Genomic DNA, 15984 nt, shown 5'->3' on the forward strand with positions numbered 1-15984 from the left:
AGGTTCAGGTCAGAGGTCATCACTACTCCCAGGTTTCGGGCCTGAAACCTGGGAGCTCATGCTCTTATTTTGAAGTGGTTGAAGGCCATTCCTGCTGCCTGCAAACCTCGGTCTGGTTGAAATGAACTCTGTTGCGGTTTGAATATGCGATCACCGACCTGACCGGATACCGCTCCAAAAGCAGGAAGTGGACTGAAGCGCAGGGCATTCTGGGTAAATACAACCAAAACAAGCGAGCTTGAGCGAGAAATGACGCGTTTTTTTGTTTATTTTAGCAAAGACAAAAGGGAAATTCTACAACCACTAAAATCTGACACTATTCCATTTTTATTAACATTTTAAGGAGCTGAAAATGTAAGAAATGGGATTTTTTCAGACTCCATCTACTGGACGATCAGGCGGGAAAACATTGTAAAAATTGTTCACATTTTATTTGTAGATGCTGACTAATGTAAATCTGCTGCTGTGGGTTTTTCCCCAATCACTGTTTCACTTGAATTTCCCTTAAATTGCTCCTATTGTGCTCAGGGGAAAGAAATGTTCTGTTTATTGAGGCAAACATTCTTCTCAATAAGCAGTTGTACCTCAAGGCGCTGTATTTGGCCACATTCAATTTCCACGGTTTCAATTATACTTTTCACATTTCGTCCCCTAAAGCAAAGCCTCTGTTTCAGGTCTTTTTTTTTCTTGAAACAGCACTTTGATCAATTTATGGTACATTTAAAACTTTATGGTTTTAAATGTACCATAAACTTGGAGATGTGAGGATTCATCACATCACAGGATTCAGCCGATCTACGTTTTCGCATCCACCTGAATAATGTGTAGTGGCGCCACTGGTTCTACACTATAGACTCTATAGCGTAGAGATTAAAGTCCAAATTTTTTGTTTTATCAGTGGACTTCATCCTCTTCCGTATTCTCGTATCATATTTTATATATTACATTTATATTGACGTTGTCTGAATAAAATAAACTTTAATGTAAAGGATCCCCTAACTTTAAACCAGCCCAACGGCGCTCATCCTCCTAATTCCGGCCCTGAATGCATCTATAGCAACAAAACACACAAAAAAACTAAATATTTAAAAGTACTTTTGGAGTTTTTACGTTATAAAATCAGAACTTGTACCTAAAAGTATTAATTCAACATTAGTACTTTCACTGAAGTACTCTGCCAAACTCTTAAAGTGCCATCATGACCTCTCCGCAGACAGAGGCACGCTGGGAAATGTAGTTTCTTGAAACCGAACGGATTCGGCGGAGATTAACCACATAACTACATTTCCCACAATTCACAGCGCGTTTTCTTCCTCCTCTCCTTCCTTCCTGCAGCCTCGGCCCTTCTCAGCTGAAAAAGGAAGATGAGAAGCCGCCGCTGCAGCCCCGAACAGAACCGACACTGAACCGAACCGGACCTCCAGAGGAATGTCGGCGGAGCGGCTGCTGTCGGAGCGCAGGCCGAGCCCAGCTGCCGAACCCCGGCCCTGAACGCGACGCGACCAGCCTGGAGCAGCGGGGCGGGTGGAGCTGCAGCCCCGCCGGGCCGGACCCAACCGAACCGAGCCGAGGAGAGTTCCTGTCATCCACCGTCCTGCCTGCCGGCGATGCAGAGAAACCTGCGGGACTAAAGTGTCGACCGCATCCTGAAACCAGAACCGAACTGAAGCCCGCATTCAGGTGAGACCCCTCCCTGCACACCTGGGCTCAAGCTGGCACCTGGATTCAGCCGGGAAAACCACTGGTTCTGGTTCGGTGTCATGTTGGAGCGAATCAAAGCGGCGCCGTCTTAGTAATGCAGAAACATTTGGACCAGAAGTTTCCGTCCAGTCAAAATGAGGCTTTGGTGAAATTAATTAAACTTTTCTCCTCCTGAGTGAAAAACAGCGCAACAAACAACTACAGGAATTACTAAAAACACGAAAATCTACATTTATTTTTAGGATTTAATGAAATGCACACAAACATGAACATAAAAACAGATAAATATTTGGTTAAATGCCAGTTATGTTGATGATCTGAGGTGAAGCTGAATAAATTAGAGGAAGGCCTTCACTCCTGATTGATCTGCTGTGAATCAACCCCACAGTATGATGCTGCCACTGGTGCTACGGTTTCTAGGTCTGAAAAGTTTATATCCGTCTTCATTAGACCCGTAAGGATGTATTTATTGAATTAAACATGAGTATTTTCAGACATATTTCTTCCTGTTGAGTGAAACTAAACATTTATAAATGGTTGTTGTTCAGGATTAGTGTAATGCAACTTGACTTTAAAAACCAAAGTACCAAACCAGGATTTTTGTTAAAAGAACCAAATCCTTTGAGCGACATGTTCCCCTCCTGGCCTGTGGGGGCGCCACTGAAGGACATGACGAAAAACCTCTGAAGACACCGAGTGCAACTTCCTGTTTTGTGACATGGAGTGGTATCAGATTTTAGTGTTTGGCTTTATCCTGCTAGCGCTCGGCGGGCATGTTTGTTCTGGTTGTATTTACCCAGAATGCCCCTGTCGTTGTTTTTGTTCGCTCCGGTTTAATCGGTGTGATGTTTTCCTCTGTTCTCCACCAGGTGGCGGCATGGAGCGCTCCGGCAGCATCCAGCTGGACATCCCTGACTTCAGCAACTCTGTCCTGTCGCACCTGAACCAGCTGCGCGTCCAGGGCCGCCTCTGCGACATCGTGGTCAACGTCCAGGGCCAGAGCTTCCGCGCGCACAAGGTGGTCCTCGCCGCCAGCTCGCCGTACTTCCGCGACCACATGTCGCTGAGCCAGATGAGCACCGTGTCGCTGACGGTCATCCGCAACCCGTCCGTGTTCGAGCAGCTGCTGACCTTCTGCTACACGGGCCGCCTCTGCCTGCAGCTGGCTGACATCATCAGCTACCTGACCGCCGCCAGCTTCCTGCAGATGCAGCACATCATCGACCGCTGCACCCAGATCCTGGAGGGCATCCACCTGAAGATCAGCCTGGCCGACGTGGACGAGGCGACACGCGACGACGGCGACGACATCGCGCCGCCGCGGGCGGCCCGGCCCGGCAGGACCATGGAGGCCATGGTGCGCGGCGGCGGCCATCACGGCGGGTTGAGGCTGCTGGGCGCCAGAGGCGGCGCGGAGGTGTGCGAGGTCATCAGCCCGGCGGAGGAGCCACTCAGCCCGCCGCCGACCGTGGAGCACAGCGGGCTGGCGGGACCTGGCGCCACCAGCAGCAGAACCAGCAAGGAGCCGATTCTCCGAATCAACCGGGCCGGCCAGTGGTACATGGAGACGGGCAGCGAGCCGGAGAGGACCGACAGCGCCGAGGAGGGCGGCGGCGGCGTGGACCGCATCAGGATCAAAACGGAGCGCATGGAGGACTGGATCGGAGCCGGAGGGAACCAGGAGGAGGCGGCGGCCGCAGAGGAGGGCGGAGCCACGGTGATGATCGACACGTCGGGCCGCAGCACGCTGATGACGGCGCCGCTGGGCGGGCTGGGAACCCGCAGCGGACAGGCGTCCTCCAGCTTCAGCGAAACGGACCGGTGAGTCGGAACCACACCGTAAATTAAGAAATTTGCCGATAAATCGTCCCGCGAGTTATTGCGATAAACATTGATGTTGTTGTTTTTATGTAATATAAAAAAGTTTTCCTTCTCGTTGAAAATTAACCTTTTAAATGTAAAATATCCGAAATAAAACACCTGTGACGATAACGATGCTTGGCTGTAACTTGTTCTTGAAGTTATTGCGATAAATGATAATATCGCTGTTTTTTTAGACTAACTTTAAATAATATAACAGGATAATAATGCAAAAACACTTTCTCATAGATTTATAAACTTTAATATTATTAAAATAAAACTTAACTAGGACTGGTATAATAACACATTTTTCTGGACGATAAATTGTCTGAGGTTATCGCGATAAACGATAATATTGTCGTTTCAGTACAATAATTCAAGTGTCAAACTTTTTTATTTCCTCCACAATGGAAATAAAAACGACAAATGAAATGGTACATCAATCAGGATGGAAATAATCGAGGCAATTTTAATTTATCTTGCAATTAATTGCTTATCGTGACAGAAGTGAGAGAAACTAATATATTATATATTATATTATATATTTTGTTTATATCCTGTTCTGTCCATCTTGTTTTCTTTCTTTATGTTGCTAAAACTTATTGGGGGAAAACGGAGAACGTGAGGACAGGAAGTGAAACAGTTGCATAATCTGTCTTCATCCACTTCAAAATAAAAGCATGAATCTAAACGTCAAACTATTCAAAAATAAAAGCTAAAAGTTTACAAAAGAGAAACTAATCTTTTTCCTCATTATTAATAAATTATTTTCCCAAAACAAGCTGCCAAACTTGCTCAAAAGTTACTTGTTTTGTCTTATTTTTTGATATTTCCACTAGAAACTCGACATAAGTACTTGCTGTGTGTTTGTAGTGGAGGAACCGATTATTCTGGTGATTAAATCCTCTGAAATAATTTTGACTCTGCTGATCTTTTATAGAAGAACCTAGAAAATACAAATATTTCAATTCCTTTTTTAAATAAGAAAATAAACATTTTAGATCTAATCCTACCAACTACAACTATCATATGAGTTATAATTTATCATGATGAATTACTCAAACAGCAATGAATCAATTACTAAATTAGTTGAACATCAGTAATCGATTAATGGTGATTATTGGTGATTGTCCAGGTTCAGTCCCACCGGCAGCGTGGTCGTCCTCACCGAGCGCCAGAGAGCGAAGAGCGAGTCTCCGAGCCGAGCCGACGAACTGCGGCAGCCGAGCTCTCAGGTAAGAACATCCGGCGCTTTCCGACCAGAACCGACCCAGATCGACCGGAGTCTTGAAAAGATCAATCTCCTCTGTCTTCTAGAAACAGCCAATCAGAGCGAGGAGGCGGGACTTAGCGCTGTCAATCACTACTTCTTACTCTCTGCTACACTGCAGCTAGCACAGCCTGTCATGGTGGCTAAGGCTAGTTAGCATAGCCACTGATGATGGTGGATAAACAGTTTTCTTGTAGTGATTGGCACATTTAGCATCGAGTAAACGTGGTTGATTGGCAGCGCTAAGCCCCGCCTTCTGGCTCTGATTTGCTGTTTTTGGTGCATTTCTTCAGACAGCAGCTCAGGGATTAGATTCACAGATTATCCGTCTCATAGCATAATGTCATGACATGGTGATAGTTTTAATAAATATGTAAAAAAAATAAAAGTTTTACTGCAAATAACAAAATCTCCTAAATAAACTTATTCAGGTTCCTAACATGCTTCTCAACACGTTTTGTCCAAAACATGTAAAAGTTTCTTAAATGCAGAGTTGGTTAGTAACTAGTTTTATTTACTTGAGTAATATTACTGCGTTACTTTTACTTTTACTTCAGTAATTATTTTATAAAGTGTTTCTACTTTTTTAGTAAAACTTCTGGATTTTCTGCCCTAAATCAGCCGGAATCGAACTCGCACCTGCAGGTTCTGTTAAAGTTTTTTATTGACAGAAACTGATTTGGAAAAACTTAATTTACGTGATTTTATTTATTTTTTTGCTTGTATGAATTGTTGTCATTTTGATCCTTAAAATACCAAAAAAAATCCTCTTAGTTTTATATTTTTTTCCGTCCGATGATGTAATTTTTAAATAGTAAATGATTGATGGTTTGATCAGTTACTCAGTATTGGAATAAACGTTTTACCAAATACTTTCTCAGTCTTGAGTACTTTCTTGTACTTTTTACCGTTACTTGAGTGGAAACATGTTTCTGTTTAATCTTTTGGGTTGAATGATGTCGTGTATTTTAGCTGCTGATCCTGTTTTGCGTCTGGTTTGTCCGTCAGGGCGAAGAGCACGCGGCGTTCGACATGGGCGGCTACGAGGATTACCTGAGGGAGCAGGTGGGCGACCGCTGGTTCCGCTACAACCCGCGGCTCACCTGCATCTACTGCTGCAAGTCCTTCAACCAGAAGGGCAGCCTGGACCGCCACATGCGGCTGCACATGGGCATCACGCCGTTCGTCTGCCGCATCTGCGGGAAGAAGTACACCCGCAAGGACCAGCTGGAGTACCACATCCGCAAGCACACCGGCAACAAGCCCTTCCACTGCCACGTCTGCGGGAAGAGCTTCCCCTTCCAGGCCATCCTCAACCAACACTTCCGCAAGAACCACCCGGGCTGCGCGCCGCAGGAGGCCCACAGCGCCTCGCCCGAGACCACCACCGCCTCCGTCCCGTCCCGCGGCGGCGGCCCGAGCGACGAGGCCTCGCCCAGCCAGGAGGAACCCGAGGCCGGCGGCGGGAGCAACAGCGGCCATTACGCAGACGGCCCTCAGACCTCGGTTTCCACCACGGGGCCCGACTGACCCGGGCGGAGGAGACGAGGCGAACGCCGCGCCGGTCCCGTCTGAAGTCAACGCACACCTCAGAGTCCGAAATGAGATTCTTACCGCTTTAAACCGCATCTACCTTCACTAACCAGACAGAACAGATTAAGCTAAAGATGAAGAATCGCCACACACTCCTACAACCTCACACACACACACACACACAACGCTCAGCGGCGCGCCGCCGTCGACTTTATGTTGCAGGTTTCTACTTTTTGGATTTCCGGGTTCACAACGCAGCATCACGAATAGCGGTGCACCGATTACCGATTCCGGCCGGTTCCGATTTTTATGTCTGAATTTTGCTAAATATCGCTGAGTTGGCAACAGTGGGTCAAACCTCTCACTCCGGAGCAGAAGAGGACAGACGTTGATTTTTAGACCTTTTCTTGAGGAAATCGGGCCGATTTATCGGTGCACCTCTAATCCCGACTGTCTGGGGGAGAAGGAGGGCTTTGCCAAGATACTCAGTGCCAGTTTTACGGTTCAAATCCTTTTTATTTGCCTTGAGACAATCCGGAGCAGTCAGGTTAATAATAATAATAATCATTGCGCTCTAAGTGCCACAGCGATGACGGTTTCGTTGGGAGAGTTACATCTCAGCGCCACTGGAGTTTCAGACTTCGTCACATTTCATTTTTTACACTACAAACAAAAAACTGCAGCTCCAACTTTTCCATCAGTTTCAAAACATTTTGCTCTGTTTACAGCTTTATTCACTTATTTTTGTTGCTTACAGGATGATGGCTTCAAATATATCAGCTTAGATTATTTTGACTTTCATATTTGCTGTTTAAATCTTCATCATCGATAATCAATATTTGTGATGAGAAGAAATCGTTCGGCTTTATTAATGCTGAATTTGTCGGTTTAAAATGCTAAGTCAGTCACAAAGTACGACAAAAAAACTAGGGATGCTCGATATTAGCATCAACATCGGTATCAGCCGATGTTAGCCGTTTTACTGATAAGTAAAACTGAGAGGGAGTTAGCCATGCTAACAAAAGCTAGTTAAGCTAATGCGCTATAATATCTTTAGAAGATATATTTTGTTTATATCCTGTTCTGTCCATCTTGTTTTCTTTCTTTATGTTGCTAAAACTTATTGGGGGAAAACGGAGAACGTGAGGACAGGAAGTGAAACAGTTGCATAATCTGTCTTCATCCACTTCAAAATAAAAGCATAAATCTAAACGTCAAACTATTCAAAAATAAAAGCTAAAAGTTTACAAAACAACCAATAAAATTGGTGCTTTAAAATGAATCCAGAAATATTAATTTAGGCGAAGCTAAGTGGGATAAACGACTAAAAGTTAGCTAAAAAGCTAAGCTAAAAATTAGCTAGGCTCTTAGCGAGTTAGCGGACGTTAGCAGTTGAGAAAATATATATCGGTAAATATCAGTTATCGTCTGTAGCAGCAATACTAATATCGGATATCAATATCAACCGAAATTTATAAACAAAAACATCAAAGTCTCTCTTCTGAAAGATATTTTGTTTTAAAATTACAATAGCTATTGTTTATAATTATCCTTAAAGAATAATAGTACTAAATAAATAATGTATCAGTAGCTATAATTCAAATTAAATGTGCAAAAAATCCGTCTAACAAAGAAAACATGGGAATAAAAGACATCTGGAGAAAACCAGAGTTGGGCTAAACGATGTTCTGTAGAGAGTAATTTTTGTTTTTAGGTTTTTCCTTTCAGGTCTTTATTAATTGGTAGCTGAGCAGAAAGCAGAGCAGAGGGATCCGAACCCTGGACTGTCTGCTCCCGATCCACATGATTTTTACAATTTCTGCCTTTTTAAATGAGATATTTGAAGCCGTCATCCGCAGAGAAACTCCAGTCGCGCTGGTTTATTAGTTCAACTGGCTGTGAAACATTTAACCGGATCATGTTGATGTTTGCTAACTGTGGCGGTGAAACCTTCCAAGTTTCTCTTAGCTTCAGCCTGAACCACCTGGCAGCGGGACAAACTACCAAACAAACTCCCAGTAGGACAGAAACAGTCTCAGATAAGCTACACAGCTCGATAATTACCTCTCATCACTACGCAATACAGCTGCTGCTCACTCCGCACCACCGGGGGGCGCTGTGGGCCGCTCGGATCCCCGTCAGTCTTCTCAGATCGGTTTTATGAACAGGTCTTGGGTTTCTCTGTCATCACGGTACACCTCTGTGCTTTTGACAGTGAAGCTTATTATTTAAGGAGGAAATGATCAGAAGTCTGTCGGTTAATGACACATTAAATCTTCTGCACTCCACCTGAAATATAACTGACTGTATAAGTTTAATGTTACCACAAAACTCCTCACAACACCTTGTTTGATAATACAGCTTACTGTTATAAATCAACAAACTATTTATTATGCTTAAATTGGCCATATAGTACATTTAAAATGGTTTCCTAAATCAATCCATTTTACAAAAATACAACTTATCTGGGCCTAGAAAAGAGAAAAAAATCTAATTTCAAAGACTTTAATTAACCAAATTTAGTCCTAAAAATCCAGTTGGATTAAAAAAAATCTAATTTTTATCACAAACTGTCTCAATAAATGTAATTAATGAGTATTAAATGGAGCTTAATTTGATCAGTTAAACTGTAGAATGACTTCAACATTGTTCTGTTTCCTGGCTAACGTTTTTAGAATGAGCTAGTGGAATAAACATATCTAAAAAAATAACTTAAAATCAGTTTTTAGTAATTATTTAAGATATTAATTTGAATGTTTCAAGGTTGTGACTCAAAGACTTTACATTTCATATTTTGCTGGTTCAAAGAGCGTCTTTGTTTCTGTGAGCTTCTGTTGCTAATTTCGCTAACATAGTTAGCCAATGCTAATATAATTAGCTGATGTTATTTTTGCCTTCAAAATTTAACTCTTTCTGGATGTTTCACTTGTAACCAAGAAAAATAAAATGTATCGGAAACAAAGATACTTTTAAGCAAAAAGTTTAAAAGTAGAGCAAAGAAACTGAAAGCATTGTTTAGCTAGCTGCTAGCTCGTGACATCAGCTAGCTAGTACTTTGAAAAACAATGGAAAACGATTCCATTGTTAAACACTTATCACCCCAATCTTAAATAGACTTGAGACATAATATCAGTCGTTGTTTGGAAGCAGGATTATTGTTTTCAGGTGAATCTCAGCTCACCTGAGTGATTTTTGAACAGATGCTAATTAGACGTGGTTTTATCCAGAGTGCATTAGACGTACTGCGTCATTAACGGCTGAAGATCTGGGATTAAAACGAATAAACGGAGCTCTACCCTGTCAGACCAGATGGATGTAAAACCCGGCCGTTTTAAACCTCCAGACATTGCATGTCAGAGCAACTGGCAACCAAAGGACAGCGGCCATTTTGGTCCTCCGAAACACCCAAACTTCCGCACTTAACGGCAACTAAGAGTCGTGGTAGAGAGAGTTTTTTAAAAACAGAACAATAACAAATCTACAGATATTATCAGACAGATGTATTTAAACTACTAAGATGTTTTTTTTTTTTTTGCTTATAAATGTAAATGAGTTTAATCGAGGCGTGTGGGAGGTAGCACATGGATCCGCTGTTACTGTTTTCTACAGGACTGTGAATCTGATTCTCAGTGGACAGTAAAAAACGTTTTTTATGCAAGTGAAGCCAGCGGCTCCGTCCTCACACTGAGCGACTCGAGATTTTCCTCTCGGATCTCACAACCAGAGCCGCCGCCGCCGCCACGCTCACATTCAGGCCTAACCAGGATCTATCAGGTATAAAGACTTTCTTCTTTAGTCTCTCAAATGGACGTTTTCTGTTGTTTTTTTCCCTTTGTAGCAGAGCATTAACGGTTAAACCTCAGTGCAGTTTGCACACTGCAGAAATAAAATGTTCATGTACACGCTAGCAGCAGGTAAAAATATATTAAATAGTAATTTTGTGAGGGACAACTGGATTACAGAAAATACAAAAACAGGGCTGGGCAATATGAGAAAATATACTAAAACCACAAGACCTCTGTAGGTGCAGCCACATTTAATACAGACTTGAATGAAAATGTAGTGATTTCGACTGTTTGTTACAAATGAAGACACTTTATTGTGTAATATTAACATTACAATTTCATAATTTTCACCTTAAAGTGAGCATTTGGAGCTATGTGTGTCATTTTTATACATTAACTCCAACATTTCATTCATCTTTATGATGTGTATCAAAAAAGTGCTTTTAATCTTTGTTAAAAAAAAAAAGAAGCAAAATCTGGCTAACTGCTTCTCAGTTTTTATTTTTACTTTCTCATGACTCATCTGGTCACATTAGGATGAGACTTCATGTTCAGAAGCCACCGAAATGCTAATAACTGGCTAATATTATTGTCCAAAATTAGACTTAAGCAAAGTGAAATTTATCTAAATTTTATTTCAAAGGTGTTTTTGTTCCTTTTGTAAAAACTGAAAATACAGCAACAATTAGCATTTCGGTAAGTATGCAAATCTAAAACCTTCAGATTTTTTATCTATCAAAGCAAAGGTGGGGAAAAGATTTTAGTTTAAATCCAATTCAGGCTACAATACTTTTGCATATTTGTGTTTTTTTTTTCCCCTTTAAGCAAAGTGTGAGTTAAAAATTTATCAAAATTTTGACTAAGTATTTCTCTGAACCAGTCCAAACTGTTTAATTTGCTGTGGTCAAAATGCTAACTATTTTAAGTCAAAACGTATAACTAGTTTCTGTTAAACTGTAGGCTAATCGCTGTTGGGAAATGTAGTTCTTAAAGGAAAAAACCATGAAAATGTGCCAGGACAGTCAAGCTAGGTGCTAACTGTAATTCAGTTTGATTTATTTGACAAAAATACATTTTAACTCTTCATACTTTGAAATGACGTCAAACCAATCAGTGAACCAGTCTAATTTGTAATTAGTGGAAAAACCTTTCTGTATATATTCAAGGCAAAACAGAATAATAAGAAATCTAAAAAAGATATAAAAATTGTATAACATTAACTTATAACATTAAAAAAGTTAATGCTAATTTGTTTTTAGCCAACTTAAGTTTTAGACTTTAATAGTTGTCCATTTGTGGAAAATGTAGTTTAAATATACAGTTAGCTAGCTTTAATGACGAGTAGCTCTGAACCGGTTCCGACTGGCTCAGTTTGTCAAAATAGCCTGGTTGCTGATTTTCATGTTGTTTTCTTAGATTTCATGATTTAAAACTTTAAACTCCAACACAAATGGATTATTAAATTATAAATACACAATTAAAATAAAAAATGTACAAATATTTGTGAATCATAACAAGTAGATAGTTATTAAAACTATGAAAAGAAAAGAATAAATAAAATAACGCTACGGTAAGTTCAAGCCTTTTGTTAAATTTAAGGTTTTATTTTATTTTTTTACTTTTTAATCTTTCAATTAAAAACTTCCCATGTTATAAGTATTATTAATATAATATAATATCCCTGTAACCAAATACCTCACTTACTTGTCTAACTGGTTGTTTGAAATGCTAACCCATTGTTAGCTTGTTAGCTTCTAGCGAGCTAAAGCTAATGAATGTGAAGATTTTAAATTTAAAGAAATGTGCTATATTTATTTAAAGCTTTATTAGTTGTTGGTTTCCTGTAAAATGAAGTTGTATTAATTGTGGCTCAGACATCTTGTGTTTTTAAAATATATTTTAAAAATACAGTATATAAAGTAAATGTTGCCCAGCTAGCAACGCAAAGACATTAACCCAGTTTGTCCTCCTGAAACTTCAGGAACAAACATTTAAGTTTAGGACGTGTTTTTGCATAAAGTCTTGATTTATTTTAAAGGTGCCGTTTTTAAAAAATGCCACGATAAGCCTTTTAATTTTTCCTCTAGTTGTTTTTGGTTTGGCTGAGGTCTCTTCATTTATCAACACGTCGTTTTTAGCCAGTTAGTCGGAAACTAACCAGATTGGTTCTGGTTCTGTTAAAGGAATCCAGAGGGGAAAGTCGGATCTGCGTTTTCGTTTTTTGCTGTGAACTTTTTCCTTTCTCTTCTGTCTTCATTTTTATTATTTCCCAACAAAATAAACCCCAAACAAACGACTGCTAAATTTAAACGAGTCATTGCGAAGTGACGATCTTCCTGCCTCCGATCTTCGTAAAATCCGACATTTCCCTCTGAGTTATTCCGCCTTATTTTATTTTTTACTCTAAATATTTTCATGTTCAAACTGTGAAAAACAGCCAAACCTCATCACCTACATCATCACCTGGGCTCCATTTTGTTTGTTTTTGGTAACTCTGCTTTTCTACAACATGCCAAACTTTGTTTTCTTGTTTCTTTAGCTCAAGTCTGAAACTACTTGCTTTTTAATATTTTTTACTGTGTGAATTTAATGTTTAGTATAAAGAATATACAGTAACTTTGACCACAATATGCCTAATTATAAATCAAATCATTTAAACATAATCACTTAATGAGATTACTCCTTACTGTTGATTCCTCAAAGTATATCCTAATATATTGAAGCAGAAAATGAAATTTAGTGAATGAACTTTTAATATTGTACTTTTTGTTTGTTTTTTAAGGAGGTACCTGACGAGATCTTAATAGATGAACCTGAAAGGTTTTATGTGAAGCTCTTATGTTGCATGTATCTGTTGCTAAATCATGTTGGAAACAGGGGTGGGAGGGGGGTTGTGTGTGAAGGCCAAAGGTCGATTAGTTTAAGTAAAAAAAAAAAATGTGAAGAAGCTTCTTTCACGATGACCACTAGATCACTCACAGGTTGTTTCTCCTCCAGAGGAAATAAAGCACTTTAAGTGTAAAGCTGCAGTGACTCCTATTCCTTTCTCCATATTTTAGCTGTTAGCATGTTTAACGGTCTTCAAAGTGTTGAACAGCTGCCTCAAGTCAGAGGCCTGCTCGGAGTCGCTGGAAGACTGACTGCTACTGGAGAGCCTTGCTGACCACAGCATCACCACTTGCATCGACTCGTTGAAGATTGTTGGACGAGACGAGTTGCAGCGGGTTAAATAAAGCAAATAAATCGGTAATTAAACCAGAATAAAAGTTGTGAAGATTCAGGAATAAAAATTACGAGAAAAATACGTTGGAGAATAAAGTCGGAGTTAAGAGTGAAGTGGTAAAATTAACAGAAAACAGTACGAGAATAAAGTAATACAAGAGTAGTCATAAAAGTGAGAATAAAGTCATAAAGCCAAAGTAAAGAATATATTCAGAATATCAGCAGAATGAAGCTGCAGGATTAAAAGAATGAAGTAGGAAAGAAATATTTGATTTAAAACATTTAATTTCTCTTGGGTATAAAGTATTTCAATCAATCAATTTTATTTGTATAGCACATTTCAGCAGGAAGGCGTTTCAGAGTGCTTTAAATAATTAAAATAAAAACAGCATGTGACATTAAACAGTGAGAGATTTTAAAAAAAGATAAAAACATTAAAACCCCTTTTAGGACTTTAGTTAAACGTCTGGGACGTTTTCCGGGGGCTTTACATCATTAAAACGTAAACAGTGAGAAAGAGAAATAAAAAGAAATTAAAAAGTAAAGATAAAAAGAGTAAAGAGAATTTTAAAAAAGAAAAAAAAGATTAAAAAGGTAAAAACATCAAAACCTGCGCTCTAACCCTAATTTAGCCATAAGCAACTCTAAACAGGTGGGTTTTAAGTTGAGATTTAAAGGCACTCAGTGTTTCAGCTGTTTTACAGTTTTCTGGAGGTTTATTCCAAATCTGTGGTGCGTAGAAAGGCTGCCCTTTGTCACCGATTCTGTTCATTACCTTCATGGACAGAATCTCTGACCAGCCGAGGTGTTGATCCGTTTTGGTGGCCTTAGGATCGCATCTCTGCTTTTTGCGGATGATGTGGTCCTGTTGGCTTCATCGGAACGTGATCTGCAGCTCTCACTGGAGCGGTTCGCAGCCGAGTGTGAAGCGGCCGGGATGAGGCTCAGTGCCTCCAAATCCGAGGCCAGGGTCTTGAGCCGGAAAAGGGTAGAGTGCCTTCTCCGGGTCAGTCACGGTGCTCCTCCTGCTTGGTTACTTCTTGCTTATTGGGCCTTGGACAGTGTTCATAGTTGAGCGTTGTTAATTGCTATGTTTAATGGTGCAGACATTTATTATTTCTGACATTGGCAATATGGGCAACCGCCCAGGGTGTTATTTCTTTAGGGATGGCAGGAGACCTCTGTGGATTGTGGCACAGAGATGAAAGCAAAACAGAATGAAGAAGAATTTGAATTGTCACTGGTTAAATTTATTTCAGCTCTAAGTATTTAATATCTAGGTGGGAAAGTGAATCTTTCAGATCAATTTGAGAAGCAGTTTTGAGAGGTGCATTAAATTTTATTGTCATGTAGCACGGGATGCTGGTTTTGATTTGGTCTTAGGTTTGGTGGTCTAGACTACAACTCTGCTACGTGGCTCCTTGGTTCCATGTCCTCCTCTGCCAGTTGGATTTCTTTCAAAATAAATGTGTGGCAAAAAAAAGTGAAGTTCATGTTATGTTAGGACAGGAGACAAGATGTTTCCATCCCTGAAGTTATGATGCATAGAATCACATATCTAAGTCTAAACTATGTTACAGACTAAACTCAATGAAAACATGTTTTATTTGTGGCATATGATCATATGATCGGTACACTTAATGATATTAGTGATTAGGTAATGCATTAGCAAGTACTTTTACTTTTAATACTTAGTATTTTTAAAACCAGTACTTTTTCTTTTACTTAAGTAAAATGTTAATGTATTTGGTCTTGGGTTCAGTGGTCCAGACTAAAACTCTGCTACGTGGCTCCTTGGTTCCATGTCTCCTCTGCCAGTTGGATTTCTTTCAAAATAAATGTGTGGCAAAAAAAGTGAAGTTCATGTTATGTTAGGACAGGAGACAAGATTTCCATCCCTGAATTATGATGCATAGAATCACATATCTAAGTCTAAACTATGTTACAGTAAACAATAAAACATGCTTTATGTGGCATATGATCATATGATCGGTACACTTAATGATATTAGCGATTAGGTAATTAAGTATATTTTAAAAACCAGTACTTTTTTACTTTACTTAAAATGTTAATGTGGTACTTTGACTTTTACTTAAGTACATTTTTTGAGTACTTTCTCCACCACTGATGGATGGATGGTGCTTAGAAGCTGAATGCTGCTTCTCCATGTTTGGTTCTGGTTCTGGGGATGCAGAGCAGAACCAGAAGATCTGAGGGGTCCAGACGGTTGGTACAGCAATAACAGATCTTTAATGTATTGTGGTGCTAAACCGTTCAGTGATTTATAAACTAACATCAGTATTTTAAAGTCTATTCTCTGAGCTACAGAGAGCCAGAGGAGGGACTTTAACTCTGGTGTTATGTCTCCATCTTCCTGGTTTTAGTCAGAACAGCAGCAGCAGCTTCTGGATCAGCTGCAGCTGTTTGATTGATTTGTTAGTCAGACCTGTGAAGAGATAATTTATTAATTTAATACATGAATTTAAACCCATTCTGGAAATATTAAGTAAATGATAAACTATTCCAGATGTTGGGTCAGAAATTCAGCACAGTTTTTCTTTTTTCAATTATTTTTTATTCTGTACATTTTTAACAGTCAGAAACTTCAGTGTG

General features: G+C 39.9%; 1 protein-coding gene across 1 annotated transcript; it reads left to right on the forward strand.

Annotated features, from left to right (window-relative positions):
• Window positions 1-1291: 1291 nt before the first annotated feature.
• zbtb37 (zinc finger and BTB domain containing 37) lies at window positions 1292-13172 on the forward strand. The gene is made up of 4 exons (XM_008406362.3): window positions 1292-1680; window positions 2571-3522; window positions 4697-4796; window positions 5840-13172. The coding sequence occupies exons 2-4, from the start codon at window positions 2579-2581 to the stop codon at window positions 6359-6361; spliced, it is 1566 nt and encodes a 521-aa protein (XP_008404584.1). The 5' UTR covers window positions 1292-1680; window positions 2571-2578; the 3' UTR covers window positions 6362-13172.
• Window positions 13173-15984: the final 2812 nt, after the last annotated feature.

Source organism: Poecilia reticulata, chromosome 4, assembly GCF_904066995.2.
Source record: "Poecilia reticulata chromosome 4, P_reticulata-male-v2, whole genome shotgun sequence".
NCBI classification, from domain to species: domain Eukaryota; kingdom Metazoa; phylum Chordata; class Actinopteri; order Cyprinodontiformes; family Poeciliidae; genus Poecilia; species Poecilia reticulata.

What these genes read in the sequence shown, in the direction of transcription:
- zbtb37 (XM_008406362.3), top strand. Translation starts at nt 2,579, where the DNA reads ATGGAGCGCTCCGGCAGCATCCAGCTGGACATCCCTGACTTCAGCAAC. An exon ending in AGCTTCAGCGAAACGGACCG is followed by an intron (nt 3,523 to 4,696) that starts GTGAGTCGGAAC and finishes GTGATTGTCCAG; the next exon opens with GTTCAGTCCCACCGGCAGCG. An exon ending in TGCGGCAGCCGAGCTCTCAG is followed by an intron (nt 4,797 to 5,839) that starts GTAAGAACATCC and finishes TTTGTCCGTCAG; the next exon opens with GGCGAAGAGCACGCGGCGTT.